Source organism: Scyliorhinus canicula, chromosome 15 (genome assembly GCF_902713615.1).
Source record: "Scyliorhinus canicula chromosome 15, sScyCan1.1, whole genome shotgun sequence".
NCBI classification, from domain to species: Eukaryota; Metazoa; Chordata; class Chondrichthyes; order Carcharhiniformes; family Scyliorhinidae; genus Scyliorhinus; species Scyliorhinus canicula.
In genome coordinates this window covers 97120442-97144238 of record NC_052160.1, presented here as the reverse complement: position 1 = coordinate 97144238, position 23797 = coordinate 97120442, and the positions used below count along the sequence as shown (strand labels likewise).

Sequence of the window (23797 nt, the reverse complement as noted above, 5' to 3'; positions counted from 1 at the left end):
TGACTGCCTGGTGGTCACCCTTCTTTCCTCCAGTCCCTTGAGCTGTGGTGTGACCACCCCTCTAAACGTGTTATCCACGTAACTTTTAGCCTCGTGGATGTGCCAAGTGTTTCCAGCCGCCGCTCAAGTTCTGAAACCTGGTGCTCAGGTTTCTGCAGCTTTGAGCAGCACTTCTTGTGCATGTGGTCATCTGGGATGCTGGTGTGGTTCATGACTTCCCAAACATGACAAGTCACACAGATCTACTGAATCAGGGTGAATTTCAGGCAGTAACTCGTGTTTGCTGTTATTATTTGGGATGAGACAATTAAATAAAATGGTACATGAACGTTTATAACATGTAAAAATAATCCTAATGATGTGGCTGAATGAGAGAATTTTCAGACTGTAACTAATCTCTGTTTGTGATGTTCCTCTTGTTTATTGGGGGACATTTAGAGAAGTAAAAATATTAAGCTATTTTTAGTTCATGCTGGAGTTAAAATCTATGTTTTACCCATTGTGGACCAAAACATTTTATTTTGTGCAAATTAAAGCTTATTCTTTGTGCTTTTGAATTCTCCATTTCATAGTTGCATTTCAATATTAGTTTGTGGCATGAATTTTTGTTTTAATTTGGAGTGCAATATTTACTTTATCGGATTTAGCTTGTAAATTACTGCAGAGGCTGGAGATCTGAAATTAAGACAAACTGCTGGAAAGCTCAGGTAGAAACAACACAAATGTTTTGAGTTGAACACAGCTCTTCTTTGGAACTCTGTTTGGAATCATATTGGACTCAAAATGTTAATTCTATTTCTCCCTCCACAAATGTTGCCAGAATTGTTGTTTTCCCAGCACTTTCTTTTATTATAATAGTTTTTGAATTCTTGAGTTGATGTCTAAACAGACAAAACTGTTCTCCTTGTTTCCCCCCTTCCTTCCTAGGCACAGAGCAATGGCCTCCTGGTGTGTCTTTAAAATACGTGGGAGGTGACCAATTTGGGCATGTTAACATGGTGATGGTCCGGTCACTGGAACCTCAGGAAGTTTCCGATGTCAGCGTTCAGATGCGAAGTCCAACTACGCCAGCAATGTACCAGGGACAGTGGCGCATGTGTACAGCTACTGGGCTTTACTTTGGAGGTAATGAGATGAAAAGAGTCACCTGCTCTAATTTTCTTCACCAAGTAATGAACAGTAATTTAATCATCTCTTCTGTGTGTGTGTAAATTCCAGAGGTCTGAGGGTGTAGAATTATAAAGTATTGTGCAAGGCCAATAGAACTTTGATAAATTAGCAAGTAACTGCCATGACTTAGTACAGCGGTTCCCAACCTCTTCATTCTGCAGACCATAGATCATCAAAAGCTTTTGCAGATGACAATGTATGCAATCTGTTATTTACATTGCCTACGGCTGTTCGGAGTCAAACTTGTATATCAACTGGTATTAAAAATGCAGCTATTTCTAATAGTTTGTGATGCATACTGAAATACATTGTGGTTATATTGCACAAGAATGTTTTTGAAGCAAATTACATTGTGAATAATAATGTAACATTGATTATGATACATATGAGATACACGTAATTGTATTTTTTCCCCCCCACGGGCCATCTGCAGTACTCGCATGAACTACTGGCTGGGAACCAATGCCTCTGTACATATACTCTATTGTTAGAGGATGGGTTTGCATTTCTGTCAACTTTTGCATCTCTGGAACAGGGGTGTCTAAACTATATAATTACTATATAACGTTATAATTAGCCCCTGAAGCTCCACAGCGTGCATGAAAACTGCCACAAAGAGAAAAGGCTTTGATATGCTTCTAGAAAGATCCTGATCTTTCATCATTCTGTAATTTCACCTCCTTTCCATTTTAATAGGATAAATATGTCAGCTTTAAAATGTTTATACCCCATTTCGGGTACATTTTTGGGTGGCACGGCAGCACAGTGGTTAGCACTGTTGCTTCACAGGGCCAGGGTCCCAAGTTCGATTCCCGTCTTGAGTCACTGTGCGGAGTCTGCATGTTTTCCCCTTGTCTGCGTGGGTTTCCTCGGACCTCGGAGCGCTCCAGTTTCCTCCCACAAGTCCTGAAAGACGTGCTTGTTAGGTGAATTGGACATTCTGAATTCTCCCTCCGTGTACCAGAACAGGTGCCGTAGTGTGGCGACTAGGGGATTTTCACAGTAACTTCATTGCAATGTTAATGTAAGCTTACTTGTGACAATGCATGGATTATTATTTGATGGTAGTTCTCTATTTTCCCCCTTCCACTTAATCCTTTGTCTCCTACTTATCCTCCAAAATAAAGTAAAGTTTTTGTTCATAACATTTTTTGACAAAGATCGCCATTTGATGACATGAAGGTCCGGTAAGTAAGTGTGTACCAATGTTTATGTTTAACAAGCTGTTTGTGATGTTCTGTGCATTTTAGATAGGCTCACTCTTGAGTGCTTGCATCACTCCTACTTCTTTATCTCCTCTTGCTCCCACCCACTTCTCAGAAATGCTTAACAAAATGTAAAATACTCAATATGTAATAGGTTGGGACAGGTTTTTGAATATGGGTGATTGCATATTTTCTTTTGAATTCTGTTCAAAATGCTTTCACCACTCTTTTTATTGTAGTCATGGTGGACAACTTTGCAAATGGCTAAAAAAAAAGCATCACAACAGAAAAGATATTGGTAGGATGATAGGTTATATCCATGATTTTGCTATGTGATAAATTCACCCTCTTAACTGTATTGCATTTGAAATAGTGCAGAATGGCTATCAGTTTCTTCCACACAGTAAGGAAACACTGGGATGAGAGTCAACTCTTGGCTGTGCTTGTGTGTCTCCTCACTGGTCTTAGAATGGAATTTGAGACTGGGGGGGCGGCAGCGAAGGTCCCCTTGTGCATTTTTAGTTGGGGCTTGTGTGTGGCATGGGAAGATACAAAAATCCTTCTCATGAGGAAGTCTTTACGCACTGAGGCATTAGGCAGGAAGGAAACTGGTTTATTTCAAATCTGTGCTGGTACGATGCTGTAGCTGATGTAAATTCTCCTCGACAAAACAACGACGGATGAGGGGATGTGGCTAAAGACCTGATTGCAGTTTAATGACTGCTTCCCTCTCTTTGTAGAAAGTAGGTGTATTGCTATTCAAGTAAATTAGAACTGAGTTTAGCTGTGATGATCCTTTACAATCAAATAGCCTCACCATCGTTAAAGATTACCTCCTTGGAAAGGCCACATGTTGTCAGTTAAAGCCTACTACTGAAGGAAACAGCAGAAAATTGGTAGCAACAGGAATTCAAGACTTAATCTTACCCTTAAAGGAAAATGCTGTAATATTTGGAAATCGAATAGAAACATTGTTGGCATTTCAAGCACAGTCCTGTTGAAACATTTTCCCTTTCTTAAAGATGCTACCGAACTTTGAGTATTTGAATTACTGGCTGTCTTCATTTTTTTCCCTTATGTTGTTTCAAACAGTCTTTTTCACAGGGCAACAATAAAAGTTGGAGAAATAAATATATTTTGCAATTCATATTCCTAACTGAAAGTTCATCTTTATATATAGATTTTCAAAATCCATGTTTACATGGGGTGGAAAATATTTAGATGTAAATTGTACTGAGTTCTGTGGGTTATTAGAATATTTTACAGAAAGCAATTTTAACTCAAAGTCATAATTGCCATGCTTATCATAATTCCATGCTTTTGTGTCGCTCTCAGATGTGATTTGGGTGATTCTGAGTGTTGAAATCGGAGGCCTTTTAGGAGTTACGCAGCAGCTTTCTTCATTTGAAACAGAATTTTCTTCACAACCCTGTCGCAAGATTGAAGGCAATTTTAACCCTTTCGCTTCACCACAGAAAAACAGGCAATCTGAAGACAACAATGTGAAGGACCCCGGGGGCCAAAGTACAAATCCCATTAGTAAAAATTCATGGGGCCCAATTGAAGACCAAAATGAACAAGATCAAAATGGACTGTCGCAGAACTCTGTAAATATCTCCCCTAACAGTCACTCTAGCAACTTATCAGTGGTGACTTACAGTCAGGTAAATACAGAATGATTTATTTTGTTTGTCCCTTTTTATATTTTTTCTATGCATGTGTGAGTGAACTTATGAAGTTGAGGGATGATAGTGTTGGGAGAGGACCAGTTCCCATTTTATACCTTGAAGCACCATTGAAGATCCCTAGCTCAGGTCATTCTGCAGGCCAGATGTCATAGGAGCCTGACTATATTTTTACTCTTGTCGCAAGTAAACCTTAACTTCAGAAGCGATTGCTGGATTAGTGAGGTTGTGTTAAAATTTGACGGTAGCCTTTCTCATTCTATATTGTAAAATTTGAGCTGAACTACCCAATTTGAAGTACTCTTGCCATTTGTTCTGGTGAAAATCTGTTTTATCTTGGATTGTAATGATACATTGTATTGGTAAGCTTTCTCTTCTCTTTTATTTACTCCCTGGATAACAACAAATATAGATGGCTGAATTTTCTGCGACCTGCTGTTTGACATAAAATCCTTTTGAGTGCAATTTTCTTGCCACTGGGAGGTGTACCACATTTTAAATCCTTAGCTTCATAAGAGTATTTGAATGCTTACAGAGGCTGAAGAACACAAATGTATGTTATAAGTGTTCTGTAAATAAAATTAAAAATCCAACCTTTGTTTTAATTCATTTTAAGTTTCACTGTTTTGATTCTGAACTGTCTTTTTCTAGCATAGTATTTTATCTGTTTCTTCCTTAATCTGCCCAGTTCAAACTGCTTTCTCTCAGTAACAAGTGTGATGCGCTGCCTGTAGCTGAATCCTCTGCATCTGACATTCATACTAGTCCAGATTCAGATAATCCTTGACTTTTTCTTGCCTTAATCGCAGTGTGATGCGTGTTGCAAGTGAGTTGCTCTGTCTGTTACTTGTGATCATTCAGCTGAGGATCCAACTTTCCTTGCTGGCTACACTATAATACTGAGTTTTTTTAAGTTCTAAAGCCTGGTTCCTTGCGTGAAAGCCAGAATCAGTACAATCCTGAAATGCCAGTTTTATGAACTGAGTAAACACACATACTTAGCTTGCTGAGTATTAGATATGGAAAATAATTGGATATTTTATGTGCATTAGCTTCAATCTTTTTCCCCTCTCCAAGACCCTTAATATCGTATGGTTACTTTGGACAGGAGGAATGATTCAGGAAACAGTTTTAAAATGGTTGGAATGTCCCAGATTGAATTCCTGGTCTGAGCTCCAGATTTAGCTGGGGCAATGGTGAGTCAAATGCAGGGGCAGTACCATCAGCTGCGTCCTCAGCATAAGGAAAGAATATGTTTTTTGGGGTGTTGGTCCTTGAGCATGAATTAATAACCCATGCTAAATGTATAAGTAGGGGACTAGAGAAGTATTTAGGCCCCTTCTGCTGCAGGTGACCACTGATGAACAGGTTTATTATGCAAATTATTGTGTGAGGTCCTAGTGCTTGGGAAGCCATATCCCACTATAATTCACAGCTAGTCAGGATAGGAGTCTTCAGGTGAGGTGTTTAAGAAAAAACTCTCCACAATGCCTGTATTTAAATTCTGAAAAGAAACGAGCAGAATAAGGAAACAGAAAATCCACTTTCAGTTCTGCCCCAGTCATCAAAATGTGGCGCTTGATATGTTACAGAAGCAACTCTCGAATACCTGCCGGTATTCATTTCCTCAAGTGATGAACAAAAGATAATTTGAGATATCTTTGAATACATTTTTCATCCACAGAAGTACTCCACATTGATGAAATACTAGTTGTATCAGCAGCAATAAAATTATATATGAGCTGACTGGTCCCATACATGGGAGGACAGGAAACCTGCAGATCTGTCTCAGTAATACAAAAAACAGCTTCCAATGAGACCCGTAGTATGTACTGAAACTTGAAATATCCTTCAATTTAATTGTGAAAAATTGTAAGGAATTGTGCCTTGTTTTTGTATGGTAATATACCTGTGCTGTCGGGAACTGAAAGCATTTTAAATACTGAGCTGCTAAAAGATGAGTTGTGCTTCCCAAGTACTGTAGTTTTTGATTCTTTACTATAGATGGCATACTGGTGTGGGCCAGTGAAATAATTACATTTCCAGTGCAAGTCCTTGATCACATGCATTTAGTGTTAAACGTCTATTTTAAATGTAAAAATTGCTAATGTGGCTACAAGAAAGTTTGTAACATTAAACAACTAAATGGTTCCCTTTGCCTATGTGCTAAAAGGTTTTGAGGATATCAGATTTGAGTAAATTGATCAGCTAAACTGAACCAAATCTGAAGAACGAGATTGACTTCTCAAGTTCTGTTTTTCCATAACACTATATTCCTTAATTCCTTTTTTGTTGTTGTGATGTTATGCATGGAAGCTAATTGACAAAACAACAGAGAAATATTTTCAATTTTTTAAAGCAGCACTTCAATCTCTAGGAGAATGTCTGATTATTGCTAAACCCCCATATCTCAGTCGCTGTGGTATTTTACCAGTTCTTTCTTTTCCTGGTTTTTGGTCTTGCTTTGACTTCAGAGTAGTTTTCCGGGTCAAGTATATTCCTGATATAACCGTCTATTTAAGTTTCTAGCAGATATATTCCTTATTTTGCCACATGTAGCAGTTAGAACTTAGATTGGAATTCGCTTGAGGGCTGTAGTGGAATAACTAGGATTGAGTGTTTTGATAAGCAGTTTTATTTATTCTATTTAATAAGGGAGCTTGCATTGGTGTGAATGTGATAAGCTTCTACCTCTACAATTGCAGGACCAAATCCTGTCAGAGGCTGGGTTCAACATACCTGAAGTGACAAGTTTGTAAGAATGCATAATTAATTGAACACAATCTTATTGATGATAAACCACCAAAACAAGAAATTCTCCATAAAAGTCTCATTTTAATCAGTGTGAAAGACGCAAGGGATTCCCCAAATGCTTGCAGTGCAGGGGAGAAGAGAAGAAGAATAACATTAGTTTAACAACTTGGGTTTCAACGCTGAGTTGATGGCAACTACAATGGAGCCCTTTACGGTCATATCAAATTATTCTTCTCTGCATTCCCTTTCTTTTTTCAGGAGACTTTGAGAGTCTTGGACCACTTTCATAAACTACAGTCAAGTCCCCTGAATGCTTAGAATGGCTTAATTGTAGATAAATAAAGAAAGAGCTCACTGAAATGCAAAGAATAAGTTGTACATGAAAGATTGCATCAATTGACTTTGGAAATCATTGCAATTTGAATTCCAAGATCAACCACAAGCTTGATCTGACCTAGGTAATTCTGAACTGCTAATAGCCAATCCTGAATACTATATTGTGCTCGAAGAAGTGACGTGGTATATTGCTTGTGTGCTGTACCACAGTGCAACAATATCTAAGAATATGCCTGTAATCTTCACTTGCTCAGTTCACATTTGGAAATGGAAGTGTATGGAAAGAAAAGGTGGTTTGCAGCAAAACATCTGGGACCTTGGGAATGAGCGCTGGTAAAATAGAGAGCAATTGGCTATTTTAAAAACTACTTAAAAGTTCTTCAAAGTAAGCTTCTTGGTGTGTATTTTTTCCAATCCCTTGAAGAATTGACTTGAGGCTAGAAACTTATCAGGATTGAAGAAACCTATTTATGTTCTGAGTCTGAGGAAATGACTATTGTGCTATTTTGGTGAATTTTTAATTACTCTGTCCAGTAATAAATCTAAATTTGTATTAAGCTGGCTAAAAACTCCCGAGACAGCTTTTGTCCATAGGCAGTTTACATTTCAAAAGTCACTGAATTTCTATGAAGTTATGAGCAGCCTTTTTCTTTCAGTGCTGTGCAGTTGTGTATGTACATCCTTTAAAGGGAACATTGACCCTGTCCATACATGAGTTTTTTGGTTACTCCTCAAGTCTAAGCCCATTCCTTCCCTCCCTCATTTATTTTTTCTCTTTACCTCTCTTGGGCTTGCCTTCCTCCTATCTTTCACCCAGTCTTATCGCCTTTAATTTCTCCCCAATCCCAACTTCTACTTCATCCCATTACTATTTTCTTTGTTCTTTAAAATAGGAGGCAGGTTTAGATAAAGGATCTGGATCAGCGCAGGCTGGGAGGGCTGAAGGGCCTGTTCCTGTGCTATAATTTTCTTTGTTCTTTGTTCTATTCCTTCTCACTATCCTGCAGTAACCCAGAGAGGTTTCCTTTGTCAGTATTTTATAAAGGGCCCATCAAGGCACTTGAGGCTGACTCCGTAAAAGTAACTGTTACAACTCCTGCATTTTCTTGATGTGTAATCTCATCAATTTTCCAGTCTCACTCCCCCACCCCACCACTGGCCCCTTGAACTGTGCCAGCAGTTTAATAATCACTACCTCACGCTACCGCTTCCTACAGAATGTGTGTTTGTTGGAATCAATGCCCTTACCATCCACGACCTTGTGATTGCATTGAAATCCATGTAATTGACCGAACTACTTCCACTCCTCCTGGTAGCACCTCCTTTTGAGCATTTGCCTTTTTACAACATGCTTATTTCTTCTTTTTAAAAAATTATTGTTTGTCTCACCCACCTAAGTTTCTCATCAATATAGCCCCGTTCCTTTACCCCCATAGACTCCATACAGAGTGCCTCCTTATCCTTGGTGATTTCAAATTCCATCTCAACTTCACGTCCCCTGTGTACACTGTCTTTTTCTCCTCCCTTAATAGTTCCCTCTGCATAAACTCTCCTAACCATATTCATAGTTACACATGTTCTTCCTCCTCGAGCTCTGAACTATTATTTATCTCTCCTATCTCTCTGAGCTCATATTGGAAGCATCCTCCTCTCTGGGCTATATTGCAACTAAATTGCTGATCTCTCAATCATTGACGTTACAAATGTTTTCTTCTCCTCAGGTTCTGTCTCCCTTCCATTTAAGACTGTCATAATCACCTCCAAAAACGCTCCCACTTTCCCATAATTCACAGTTTGAATCTCAGATCAGATTTGTACCATGTGCTACACTGAAGTGGGTAGAATCAAGTCGAAAATTATATCCGCTGTAATTGATGATGCTACACTTCATGATATATTGACCACTCCACAGCCTTTGACATGGCTGAACTTGCCTCCCCTCTGTTATTCAGTTGAATTAGACTGCCATCACCCAATTGCATTTAATCTATCTGGTCATAGTCAGAGAATCTCATGCCCCCAGTGAACGGCATGCTACCAAAAACACGCTGTTGGGGAAGTGGAGAATCCTGCCCAGTGTCTACCTCGTTTCAGTTGCCAGAGTTGGCCAGTGCAGTAAATACTCAGTGTTGCAGTATCAATAGATGGGATACATCAAAAAATACACTGTACAGTCAGTTTAAAATAGATGAGTCACAATTTCTTTCAGTTAAACATTGGGAAGTCTGAACCATTGTTGCTCAACGCTGCCACTCCCACCCACAACCGAGCATAAACCCAATTCCCTTGCTACCAATCTCTCCTAAGCCACCAACAGAGCTGACCTTTTGTGTAACTTCCACTCCATCATCCAATTATTGACAGACTTGCCATGAGCCATCCAGGGCTTAAGCTGCAAAATTCTCTCCATAAACCTCTCTGCCAATTCACTTCTATCTCTTCGATGCTTCTTAAGACCTAGTTCTTTGACCAATTTTGCAGTTTCCCTCTTTATTATCTCCTCCTCGTATGCCTATTCTTGACTGACTATGCTTCTGTGAAGTGCCTTTAGAACTTTTTCTCTGTTAAGATCACTATATAAATGCAAGTTGTCACAATTTAGGGTAAGAATAGTGCCATATATTCATAATGTTGAACAGTTTAAAAAAATATTTTGATGTGAAGGAAACTAAATGTGCTGGAGAGTTTCCATTCAGTACTTATTGGGGAGTTATCCATTCACAAAAAATCTCTATATATTAAATATTATAACTAATTTCTGACTTCTAAAACCCTGAAGTTGTCAGCGAAGTAGAAGTGTAGGCGGAGTACTCTTATAAATTTCAAATTAAGGCACATTATTGGTGAATGTTGGTCACCACTGTTCCTTGCATCTGATTTATGCTACATTGCTCTGAAGTGTTTGTTCTCGGCAATGGGAGTGTAGATAAGTTCAAGTGTCCAGCACTCTTTGCAAATTATTTGGCCACATTTTGCCAGAGTTGGACACCTAATATGTCTGGCATTAAACACCTCTGCACCTTTCAGCTTGAAAATAAATCATGTTGCTGAGGTGTTAACAGCGCTATGAGGAAAATGGCATCTGGCATCAGAACGAACAGGGCAACCCACTGTGTATCTCCTTAACCAATTGGATAGAAGGATAAAGTATAGAAAGACAGAATAATTATTGATTGAACTGTGCAGAAAGATAAACTAAGAGGGGAAGACGGGTTAGAGTGGGACAGAAAAGGAGGCACAAAGAAAGTTCAAATTTGACAAAAATCTTGAGTCATAATTAAGGAATGCGACTTTACACTTGTAATAGTTAATTTTCCATGCTAGAGAGGTTGATTGACAGTGGTTTGCATGTATCACATTGTTCAGAATGCTTGTTCTTGAAATGAGACTTAACTTTGTGGTGGGTTTAGTTTGTATCTACCACACAAATGCAGCAACTTAATTGTAGAATCACTACTGTGCAGAAGAGGGTATTCGGCCTATCTAGCCTGCACCAACCATTTAAAAGCCAACCTTACACCGACCCAATCATGCCCTATCCTGTAACACCACCTAAACTTTGGACACTTGAACATGGCCAATCCACCTAACCTGCACATCTTTGGACAGTGGGAGGAAACCGCAGAACCCGGAGAAAAACCCACGCAGACACTGAGAGAATGTGCAAACTCCACAAACACAGTCACCCGAGGTCGGAATCTAACCTGGGCCTCTGGTGCTGTGAGGCAACAGCGCTCGCCACTGTGCTGCCCAACTTCCTGATGTTTAATGTATGCCAATGATCGGGTAGACACAATGCTGCTTTTTTTTTTTGCAAAACAAATGGCAAGAGTGACACAACTCAGACAATTAATTTTGGATATTGGCATTTAATAATGCATCTACTTTACCTCTGAAGTTGCTATAACGTTTACACATAAATAACAGTGAGCACTGGTAGCCTTATTGACAGAAAAATCTGGTCCTTGTCTTTTGTGATAATCACCTAAAGTTTGTATGACGTATAAGCTTTTAAAGGGAAGTAAATAAGTTTGTTCTTTCATTTCTCTCAAGAATTTTTAACCACCAATCAGAGCTTTGAATGAATGGAAGCAGCGATTTTTAACAGCAGCTAGTTGTGGTGAGACACTGTTGTAATTACGTCAGTTTCAAAGTTTGAAATATTTTGTTTCTTAGGGTGAGATGAATGGTAAAGTGCTTGGTTCTAGTTCACTTCAAAAGAAAGGTGCAACTTTTCTTTTGTCTTGCAGATGGTGATGTGTGGGTATATAGTTCAGTGGTGGCTCATAGAAGTGGCAATTTTATATGTAAACCGAGACTATGAAGATGTCAGTGATTGGGGAAGTGCACCTTGGCCAAACAGCAATCTATGCTATATCCATATGGCGACATTTGCCAATAGGGTAACTGGACAGCAACCAAGACTGGGAACACAGGATGATCTCTTTTTTCCCTTTGTTCTCTCCCCATGCCACCCCACCACCCACCCCAAAAAAATGTCCAGGAATGCTAAGACCTTCCTCAGACCTTAGGTTAGCTGATCTCTGTCGAGCTAAACTAATAAGAATTGAAGCCAGAACTTTTCTGACCTATTGCTTAGTGTTAATTACTTGTTTATAGAGTGAGCCATTGCCCTTGGGTTCAAAGTTTAAATACCAAATTCCTGTCTCATTGGGTAGTCTAGTGGTATTGTCAGAGACAGAATAATGTTCTGGGGTCCCAGGATCAAATTTGAATTCAATAAAAATCTGGAATTAAAAAAAAAGCCTAATGATGGCAATGTTGTTGATTGTTGTAAAACTCATCTCGTTCACTAATGTCCTTTTAGGGAAGGAAATACGGCATCCAAACCTGGTCTGGCCTCTATATGACTCCGGATCTGCAGCAATGTGGTTGACTCTTAACTGTTCCTTCAAGGGCAATTAGGGATGTTGGCACAGCCTGCAACACCCACATCCCGTGACAATTTTTTAAAAATGTGTAGCTTCTGAGTTCCAACAAATTCAGGTCCCCACAAAGCTTCATTTAGTGATGAGGCTTACAAATGGAAAGCATTGCTCGCCCTGGAAATGTTCCGTCAATTTTATTTAATATCTGGTTCATTAAAGGCATATCTAATTTTCTGATAGGATAAGCAACTTTTTCTCTCACTTATACTCTTCTGATAAGAAATCAGGAAGAAATGGAGCTCCCAATTCCTGTCAAGTCAAAGAAGATTAAGCAAAAAATTGAGGCTGTTTATTAGTCTCTGGAGTATTTGTTGATACACTGATAAAGGCCCAAGGTGCCTTGGAGGTGCCCGTGAGCTACCCATATTATTTCAAAAGCACCTGTTGCAACTACAGAACTGAGGAAATTCTGCAATGTTGCAGATTCTGCATTACAGATAAACATTGAGCCCAACGTCCCGTTTGACTGTTTGGGGGGGTGGGGGGTGGTTATAAAGGCCCCAAGATATAGATTCTTCCAGTGCCTGGGCCACTATTTTCTGTCAACCAATGACATCCAGGGTAGGTTATCTTATTCATTCACTTGGTATTTGTGGGAAATTGCTACGTGTAAATCAGCTGCTGTGTTTGCCTACAAGGTAGTGACTATACTTCAAAAGTAATCCATTGATTGTGACACAAATTGTGAAATACAAATTGTGTTGAGTACATGAAAAGTGGTGTATAAATACATTTTTTCCTCTTCATGTTGAATAAGCTGTTCTCATTTTTATTTAGCTTAAAGCTGTAATTCTGTTACTTTGGTAGGTAAACTGACATTTTGGTGGTAGCTTGCCACAGGCAGTTGTGATATCATTAATATGTATGCAAGAGCATGAATGAGAATCAGAACTTGGCACCTTGATTCTGCCCAACCGTTAAATATGACCATGGCTGATCTGCTTTTAACCTCAACTTCACATTCTGCCTACTCCCGATAAGCTTTTGCCCCCTTGCTTATCAAGCATTTATCTACCTCTGCCGTAAAGATATTCATGGACTCTGCCTCAACCAACTTTTTGAGGAACAGAATCCCAACATGTCACAATTCTCATCTCGGTTCCAAATGGCTTATTTTGAAACAGTTCTAAATTATCCCACAAGAATAAACATCCTTTTCACATCTACTCTATCAAGTCCCCTCAGGATCTTGTATATTTCACTAAAGTTGCCTCTTGCGCTTCGAAACACAAGCAGATAAAAGACTACCCTGGCCAGCCTTTCCTCATTATACAAACTGCCTATTTGAGGTATTAATCTAGTAACCTTCTCTAAACTGTATCTAATGCACTTAAATTAAATAAGCAGACCAATACTATACACAGTACTCCAGATGTGGTCCCACCAATGCCCTGTATAACTGAAGTAAGCTCCCTACTCTTGAATTCAAGTCCCCTTGCAATAAACAGTAACATTCTATTAGTTTTGCTAATTACTTGCTGCACTTGCATACCAACCACCCAATACCTCTGCATCTCGGAACATTGCCATCTCGCCGTCGATACAATATGCCTCTTTTTCTTAATCTCTCCTGTCGAAATAGGCAACCTCAAATTTTCCCACATTATACTCCATTTTCCAGATCTTTACCCACTCAGCTAACCTATCTATAGCCTTCTGTAACCTCCTTGTATTCTCTCCACAACTTTCTTTCCTCCCTATCTTTGTGTCATCAGCAAATATACCAACCATACCGTTGGTCCTTTCATCCAAATAATCTATATAAATAGTAAAGAGCTGAGGCCCCAGCCCCGATCCCTGTGACACACCACCCGTCACACCCTGCCCATCAGAAAATGACCGGTTTATACCTACTGTTTCCAATTAGCAAGCCAATCTTCTCTACTTAGATCATACAGTGCAGAAGGAGGCCATTCAGCCCATCGAGTCTGCACCGATCTACTTTTAAAAAAAAATTTAGATTACCCAATTATTTTTTCCAATTAAGGGGCAATTTAGTGTGGCCAATCCACCTAGCCTGCACATTTTTGGGTTGTGGGGGCGAAACCCACGCAGACACGGGGAGAATGTGCAAACTCCACACGGACAGTGACCCAGAGCCGGGATCGAACCTGGGACCTCAGCGCCGTGCGGTGGTTGTGCTAACCACTAGGCCACCGTGCTGCCCTCGCACTGACCTACTTAAGGCCTTGCTTCCATCCTGTCCCCATAACCCAATAACCCCTCCTAACCTTTTTGTTTGGGAACACTAAGGGCAATTTAGCATGGCCAATCCACCTAACCTGCACGTCTTTGGACTGGGGGAGGAAAGCGGAGCACCCGGAGGAAACCCACGCAGACACGGGGAGAACGTGCAGACTCTGCACAGACAGTGACCCAGCGGGGAATCGAACCTGGGACCTTGGTGCTGTGAAACCACAGTGTTAGCCACGTGTGCTGCTCTTGTCAATATGTCTCCCCATACACCATCAACTTTTATTTTCTGCAGTAATCTTTGATCAGGCACTTAATCAAATGTTTTCTGAAAATCTAAGTACAGTACAACCACTGGTTCCCCTTTAAATACAGAACCTGTTATTTCTTTAGGGAGCTCCAAAAAATTGGTTAAACATTATTTACCTTTCACAAAATCATGCTGACTCTGCCTGATGGCCTTGAAGTTTTCCAAGTGCCCTCCTGTAACATGTTTAATAATGACTTCTATGACAGATATTGGGCTAACTAGCTTGTAGTTTCCTGTTTTCTGTCTCCCTCTTTTTTTTGACTAAAAGAGTTACATTTATTATCATCCAATCTAATAGAACCTTCGCCAAATCTAGGGAATTTTGGAAAATTAAAATCAAAGCATCAACTATTTCATCAGCCATTTATTTTAAAACCTTAGGGTGAAGTACATCCAGACCAGGAGACTTGTCAGCCCACAGATGCAACAGTTTGCTCAATACCAGTTTCCTTCCCTTGAAATTTTTATTTTTTGTTGGAATGTATCTATTCTGAAATGTCCCCATAAATGTCTGCCACTGCATCTCTATATTTTTCTAATTTTTCCAATTAAGGGGCAATTTAGCGTGGCCAGTCCATCTACCCTGCACATCTTTGGGTTATGGGGCGAGACCCACGCAGACGTGGGGAGAATGTGCAAACTTGACACGGGCAGTGTCCTGGGGCCAGGATCGAACCCAGTCGTTGGCGCAGTGCTAACCACTGCGTCACCGTGCCACCCATCACTGCATCCCTATTGACCGTGACCTAAATTCCCAGTTTACTTTAGCTGTCTCTGCTTCCATGCACTTGTAATTGTCCTTATTTAAGTTTAAAAGTCATGGTCCCGCTCTTCTCTCCCTCAGACTGAGTATAAAATTCAATCATATTTTGATCACTGCTACCTATTATGAGATCATTATAGCCTGCTCCTTGGTTGGCACCAGAACGTGCTGACTAAGATATTATCCCAAAAACATTCTATGAATTTGTCATCTACGCTACCGTTGCCCATCTGGTTGTTCCAATCTCTATGGATGACAGTAGTGCTGTTGTACTTCACCTAAGGGGGCATTCCTCATGTGTCAACCGTGACCATTATAGTTGGAGCAGGGGCCAAGATAGCACAAATACCAAGCGGAAATATTCTTAGCAGCGTATCCAATCTCAAAGCAGGGATTTATCGGATCAAAACTGACCTGCCTCGATGCTCAATTAAAAATCTATTTTACAAAATAACAGCTTTATTTGGTAACACATGGCTCGTACAATAGTGTTTCAAACAGAACCAAAGCACAGAAAACATGGTAAAGTAGGTAACAGCAGTTTTGATTGAAATTTGAAGTTGCCATTATAACCAAATATGTTAATTGCCAAAATACAGTTCCCAGTTTGCTATAATAAGCTAGGATCAGGTTTTTCTAAAATTCCGACTATCTGCAAAGAAATAAAACAGACCAGCATATAAGCAGTTTAAATGAATTAGTAAAAGATCAGCTGAATCTGCATGGTTCTCTTCTCGCTTCTCATTGCTTCCCCAGTACCCACCACCACACAAAATTAAAATATCATGGACCTTCTCTCCTCTGGCTGCAGCCCCTGTACTTGATTCATCCAGGTGCTTTAGGCTTGCTCCTGGCTTTATTTCTGGCTTTTCAGATTGCCTCCATCCTTTTTCTTTTGTTTGTTTTTATTCCTCAGGCAATGTCCCACACCCAGAGGATGTCGAAAGTTCATCTTGAACTGGTCCTCCCCATCCTGAAGAATATTTGTGTCGAGTGGGCCATTGCTTAATATAATTGCTCTCATCTTCTCCAATAACTGGTTTCCTACCTCCCACCATTGCTGCTCCTCCAGTCATAGCTTCTGTCTCTGGAAAAGCATCAAGACTGGGAGAACGAGAACCTGTGATTGGAGGAGCAGCTCCTCACAGATTCTGTTTAGCACGCTGACTTGCTGTTCCTCCAATTAAACTGTACGTTCTTTTTCTGCTCCCTGCACCTACAGCTGTCCATACCTGAACTGAAGGAGCCTTGATGTATGGAATGAGGGTGACCTACCTTGAATTTATCGCCCAGACTTTTTCACAGGCGACTGGTGGTGTTTTGGTGATGAGTCTGCCTGTTTCCCCCATTTATCTTGAAGCCTGGTTGGCAGGCTATTGAACTATAGCAACGTTGAAACTCAACCTAATCCTCTCCTCGCTCAAGTATTTTCCAGAAGGAGCCGTTAGGTGCTTATGGGGTGTGAATCTCTTGATTTCTCTCTTTCCATTTAAAGCCTTTACCCACCTTGTTACCAAGGCTAAAGTTGGCTAACTGCACAGACTACAAATCAAAACTCTCCTCCTCTGTCTAGCCTGCATGGCTGAATTACACACACCTCTATTAATTAAGCTAAGGGGGTCCTTTTCTTTAAAGACAACTGACTGATTAATTCATTCTGCGCTAATGTTTGTGATCTTTGCTAAGTTATTGGTTATGTGCTGGTACCGAGGAATTGATCATGTTCGTGTTTGATCTTCATCTAAATAATACAAAATTTGTGACTTCTTGGAAGGGGATTTGGATCAATGGTATGCGTATATTGCAAAGTGCAAAGCTCTATAACAACTTGTAGTTGTTGGAGTTAGCTATGATGATGTTCATGAAGAATTGCTGAATTAAGTGAACAATTGCAAGCAGTTCTTTTGTTCAGGGAATTCTGTAAACTGCCATCTTCAGGAGCAATGTCTTAAAGCTACAATTGTCTGAAATTTATTTCCTATGTATAACCGATTCAGTTGGCTGTTTTCTCAAGAGTTCATGTGCATTGGTAGGATAGAAGCATGAGACTTATTTTATTGAATTGCTTTGCTAAGAGGATGTGAGAGAAATAGAGTGCATAATACTATTTTGAAAGCACTATTGAATACTTCTCTCTGCTCCTATGTAAATACAGACTGTGAAAGCACTCAGATAATTCTGAGGGTAAGCTTATTGCTGTGCTTTTGCACACTTTGGGGCATTGCAGCTCAATATTGCTGCTTTTCCTTCTGTTTTCAGAATATGTGACATGAAGCATATATTCTGTGGTGATGGGAGGCAACAGCATTTTTGAGTTTTTGAGGAGATGGAGGCTTCCAAAGACACTTGATCTTGGGTAAGATGGGAGTCCCATTATTTTGAGGATTTCTTTTTCTTCAGTTAGGCAATAAAGATTATAATTCTGAATCACATATTTTACTTTGAAGGATGTTCAGCACAATTCACTTCTTGATGGATTGTTGACTTTCTCCACCCCTTGTCTTCAAACTCAATACAAAATATTAGATTTTTTGAGTGATCTCCAAAGAACTATGAACCATATTGATAGAAATGTTGCAGTTGAGTTTGGAAAAGGGTTAATGTGGCTGATAATTTGCATTGTGTGGCTGATGGCTTTGGCTGCCGGAGTTATGAGTACAACTGGATTTAGTAGGTACCTGTGAGGGTCAACTGTATAAAATCAAATACTTTAATTGTTGGGATTTTGAAATTCCTAGTCCAGCACTCATTTCTGTGAATTTTTTAAGGTGACATTTTTATAGAAATTTTAATTTTTTCATTTGCGTCTTTGAATCATAATTTTGTGTGTGCTTGACTTTACAGAATGCCACAGAGAAATGTTGATTACACAAATGCCACCACATCCAAATAGGAAGTTGGAATGGCCTCAGTTCTATGGGGTGGTGGATGACTGGCAGCAAGATACAAGGCAGAACTCAAACGGAGGGTTTCTAATGTCATAAACCAGTGAGTGAAGCTTCAGAAGTTTTCAGAGTAACTCATAAGTTGCTGCCTTGTATCTCTGCCAGCCATATTTCTGTTGTAGTAAATTTAAAGCACCTTTAGAGAGAGAACTTCTTTGAGTTGCTAGTGGTATGTTTATTATTTGACATTGAGGAGTGAATGTTGTCAAGACGACTTAAGATATGTATAGGAATGTGAATTTGGATCATAAAAATTCACTCTCGTGGCTGGTGTAGCACCATTAGTTTTTCTTCTGGTCCAGATTAGATGGTTGAGTTCAGACTTAAATTTACACCTGGCAGTTGATAACTGTTATCCTCTTGTAGCCCCATGCCCCCAATAATTCCTTTAAAACTATTTTACATTGCATCGGGGATGGATTGTGAACCATCTCTCTGGCCTTCTTCAATCATGCTGTATAGTTATTTACCAGATGACATGTTAAAGTGGCGCAAGTCAATTGACACTTGATTTTTATGTTGACTCACTCTGTGAGGAAATCAGTGTCTACTGTTCATGATGGCACAGTTGAGAATGGAGCTTCACCTTATAAAAAACATAACTCTGGCTTGCAGTGCTATGGAGCTCTAACAAGCTTGTATTATGTGCCATTTGCCTGCAATTCCCTTCATAATTCTTTCCCTTTCAGCCTACGAGGCTGTTCTAACTTCCTGTTGTGATGGAAATAAAGTGGTTGACTTTCGTTATGTCGTTCAGAGCCTTACTTTTCTGACTCAATGGGTAGTAGAAGGTTGCATGGATAAGCAGTAATTATACCAGGCTAGAGCAGTAACGAAGCCTTTTAAAACATTTTTGAGCATCAGCTTTTGAATTCACGATTAAGACATTTGAGACTGTTTTGGACAATTAAGTCATTTATCTTCTATCCCGATGTTGTTCGGTAGGAACCTCAACTCACCAGACAATGGAAGAAAACTCCATGCCACTCAACTTCTGTGACTGAGCCTGCCAAAATTGGCCCTAGAAAAAAAATGTTTCAGGTCACTTGAATCTGGCACTTGAACTGAATCCACCACTTAGCTGAGATTTCAACATTTTTTCAGTTGGCTTCTTCTGTCTTCTGTTCATGTTGTTATGAATAGAAGTGGAGAGATGGAGAAAGAGGAAGGATGAGGAATAACGAGGGCAGAAATGGAAGTCGAAATAAGAGCTTGGTAGATTGATATATTGCTTTCAAACCAATGTGTAAAGTCATGTCAATACTTGAGGCTTCGTTACAGCCCTACTTTTAAGTGGAAATAGATACTAACACACTACTCCCATGAAATTCTGTTTCTGTTGCTAAGGAAAACATTTTCACTCTTCTTTTTTTCTTTTCAGGGTTTCCATGGCCCTTATCCTTTTGGTCAGTCTTAAAACGGGTATTGCCATTGTCCAGCAGCCTCTGTGGGTCTTGGTGTCACTCTGCAATTTTGCTATGGCCCCATCCCCCCTTTGACCCAACACTGAAAAATGATGGCTGGTTTCAAAACAATGTATGCATGTGTGAATGCTAAATTAAAGAGTGCTGTAATTGTTTAAAAAAACAATGGATTTTTTAGATGACATTGTCAGAATAATTATGTAGTTAAACACAAAGCCATGTTCAAATTATTTTGCCTACTGAACGACTGTAGTTTAAGCAAAAGGTAAAAAAAAAAAAATTATTTTGTATTCGTTTGTTCAAAGCATATTAATTGTTGGAATTTTTCCTGTGCGAGTGAGAGTTTGTTCTGTAACCTGCGGAGTACCACATGGAGAGCACATGAGTGGAGTAGGGTTGGGTGCAAGATGAGTGTAACTCACTAGAATGGGAGCAGTCTATGACAGCACAATCAATTGGAGACTTTTCCAGACTGTATAAATGAAGTTTATTAAATTAACACTGAAAAGTCTCTAATCAAGCTTGTGTGTAATTTTAGAAGTCACATTCTCAATTACAGTTGATACCAACAAATGGCAAATTTTCAATTTGTTGGGGATTTTTTTTCCAGACTCCAGTTGATTGTAAACATATTGTGCACTAATGAGTTTTGCAATGTGTGGGTGAGCTGTTAAATGAATGATTTCATGTTCATCAAAACATCCAAAATCACATGTCAACTACTCATTTATATGTGCTGAAACAACTGATGTCTCCTACATCCAATATGAGTTTGTTAGATGTCCAAAACCCATCCAGTCAACTACCATTGTCTAACCTAAAAATGTCTCCTGTTTTCCAATCTATTTTTCCTAAAAGTTGGCATTTTTTTGCCAGTGGTTCTATGTATTCGTAGCAAATGTTCCCTCCCCTACATTAGCAATACTATTTTTAATATTGTCTTAGAACTGCCATCCTTATGTGCTATTTTGGAGCTAATTTGTGTCATTGGACTGGCTAAGCAGTGATATTCACCTGCAAATGGTACTTTGCCAGTAATTCCATTGATGCTTAGTAATAAAACAGAATTGTGTGATTTTGTATTTGTTGCAGATGCCAGTTCATAATACGTTAGATGAGCATATTGATCGTACAGCAGTTTTAGTTCAGACATTTTCTGCCTCAAAGAGTAGCAGGACATGTTTGTACTTGGAATTCTCCACAATGTGTGTTCCAGATCCAATCTAAAGCATGAAACTGTACAAAGTGAAAGGAAAGATTCCCTGACAGGATAAAAAGGAAGAAAACTAGCCACCCAGTTTGTTTCTTTATGCTTTTTATAGTTTCTGAGACCCAGGGACAAGCTACCTTTCAAAATACTGTGGTGTTTGGGAGAAACCTAGTGAGGTGGAAATTGTAAAATAATAGGAAAACAACAAAATCTGATTGTGTAGCGAGCTGATACTACACTGTTCATTGTATTGCTTGGTATTTAGAAAATCCAGTATTTTCCTCTTTAAAAACAAACCCCTCAAAGACATGTGCAAATTAGACATTTGATGCAGTTCCCAAATTTGAAAGCACAGAATACCATTCCACGTACTTGCTAAATGCATTTCATTCTGGAACTAAGCAAAGTTTGTTCACCACATTTCTAAACCGTTTTAAATTCTGCATATTGGTGCAATATAGCATTGAACATAAAACGTGGTAGGTGGAACAGGGGCAGTTAGAACAGGAATGGCCTTGGGTGTGGAACAAGGACACTGAACTGAATAGGAAGAGGTAAGAATGTGAACAGAAAGTAAAGGTGAAATGGTTTCTGCAGCTTTAAGATTAATTACTGTTCCTGAGGTTATTTTTATTTTGATTCTATCCAATGCTTGTGATTGGGGTCTTGTTTCCTACTTTGTAAAGTCTTGACCAAAAACATTGTACTGAGGAACATCAAACTGGCGTAAGCATTAGTGGTATTTCTGGAACACTGCATCAAACTGATTTCCACATGGTGTGAATATCTGCAGCCTGAGGATGAGGGCAGCTGTTAATGAAGATTTATGCTGCAGACAAATACATCTGGAAGATTTCTACACTAATCTGGTCTGTAACCCTATAAGGAGCAAAGCCATTTGAACTTTCCAAAATACTGAATCAATAAAATTGGTGATGTTTAAATGCTGATTTTTTAAAAATGTGATAAAATGCTAGGTATTAGTTGTGAGTGGTGACAGATGGAGGTCTGAGCCTTTGCATATTTGAAGAAACTGTTTCAAATAAAGATTTTGAATTATGCATTTGCAAGTCCTAATGGGTGAAACCGTAATATTTTGCACCAGTTGTCAAATGCTGTATTTTCCCTTCTCTCTATATGCTGCTGATCTTTTACTGCAGTTCTCTTTTTTTGATGTCTAGGTCTTGGATTTTTTCATGACCTAGTATTAAACATTTCTCTGTGTGAGCTTCCTGAGTAACCTGCAATTTTCAGCAGAAAATCGTAAAAACTGTAGACTAGTAAATTATTTGCAGCATTGACCATTGCTATATTTGCATTTTAAGTTTTTATTTTGCACACCAACCTATCAAATATGAAGGGATATACAGACCCCCAGATGTTCTGCAACAGCATAGGATATGCATGACAAATAAGTTGCAAATTTAGTCTCCCTATCCTACAGTGGTCAAAAGTTGAATTGGACAATAAAGTACATGCCTGAGGATAGACTCCCAAGTTGTCATTAAAACTGCTCAGAAACTCCAGTAAATGTTGAAATTGGTTTTAATATCTGTGTACTCTTTAAACTGCTTGATATTCTTGAGTCACCATCAATAGAAGCAAGTGTAATCCACTGAATATGTCTGTACTGGTACACTTTTGAAAATGTTTGAAATTGGAAGTATGTATGTACATGGCTAATTGCTGCACTGAACTGATCCAAACGTAAACACTTGGAAATGGTTTAAATTAAAGAAATGTCAATTTATTTAACTTGTGTGAATAATTTTACATACAGCTTAAGGTTGTTTACTTGTACTAAATAGTATTTTTCCGTAGTGATGTAAAGACTTAAAAATTATCAAAATGTAATTGAATGCTTTAAGTAATTTTATAGTCTTATCACGGTGTCATACAGTTTAGGTTCAGGGTGAACCACATCCTTACAATTGTATTGTACAGTAGGTATGTACAGAAACATTTTTAATGCAAAATCTATTTTTTGTGATGAAACTGTTGTATCTATGATGGCTGATTTTGAGTCACATGTGAATTCACGAGATGTTAGTTATTTTATTCCCTGCTCATTGTTAATAGAATAACATGAGTATTTATCATTGTATGTGTTATTATCGTACACTATTAACAATGTTCCTGAAATTGGTTACAAGAATCTCCCCATGCAGAAGAGATTTCAGAAGGTTAGTTATATTGAAGTATTTGATTGACTTAGCCCTGTTAATTAAATTATCTAAATTTTTGGAGAGGGGAATAAAAACAGAGAATGCTAGAAATACTCAGCAGGACTGGCAACATCTATGGAGAGAGAAATCGCTTTTACCTTTCAGGTCAATAATCCTTCTTCAGAACTGAGAAAAGTTAGAAATGTAATAGGTTTTAAGTAGGCCAAAGGGGGAAGGTGGAAAAAGAAAAAAAAGGGTGGAAGATGGGTGACATTATATGACAAAGGGAGTCGTAATGGGAAAAGTAAAGGTATGAAAGAATTGTCGAGATGCGACACAGCATTCCACACCCTAGCAACCTACTGGGTTAAGAAATTTCTCTCAACTTTTCTTACTATTCTCTGATTTTTAATTCCTTAATTACCATCCTTGTAATTCCCACATTTGTTGACTCTTCCCTCGGTGGAAATAGTCCTACCATCTCAAATCCACTACTCTTGGTAATTCACGGTATGCTATCACTGACTTTAATGTTTTTTGTCCTTAATTGAATGCCTAGAACCCCACAAGGTAACTCCAGTTGTGATTTAATCGATGTTCTGCACAAATTGTTGCTTTGTTACTCTTGCACTTTATGGCTCTTTTCATAAAGTAAAACCTGCATATATTTTGGGCCAAGGAATTTTTC

General features: G+C 39.0%; 1 protein-coding gene across 5 annotated transcripts in view; it reads left to right on the top strand.

The window, feature by feature from the left end:
- Window positions 1–23797, top strand: part of ilrun (inflammation and lipid regulator with UBA-like and NBR1-like domains) — a 130404-nt gene that overhangs the window by 82253 nt on the left and 24354 nt on the right. For 2 of the 5 annotated variants that reach the window (XM_038819956.1, XM_038819959.1), the window contains exons 3-4: window positions 928–1125; window positions 3711–4039. In XM_038819956.1, the coding sequence (XP_038675884.1) occupies window positions 928–1125; window positions 3711–4039 (527 nt within the window). Of the gene's footprint in view, window positions 1–927; window positions 1126–3710; window positions 4040–17624; window positions 17649–18209; window positions 18354–19691; window positions 22695–23797 lie in introns of those variants that run through there. The other 3 variants (XR_005463427.1, XM_038819957.1, XM_038819958.1) reach the window with 3 other exon arrangements.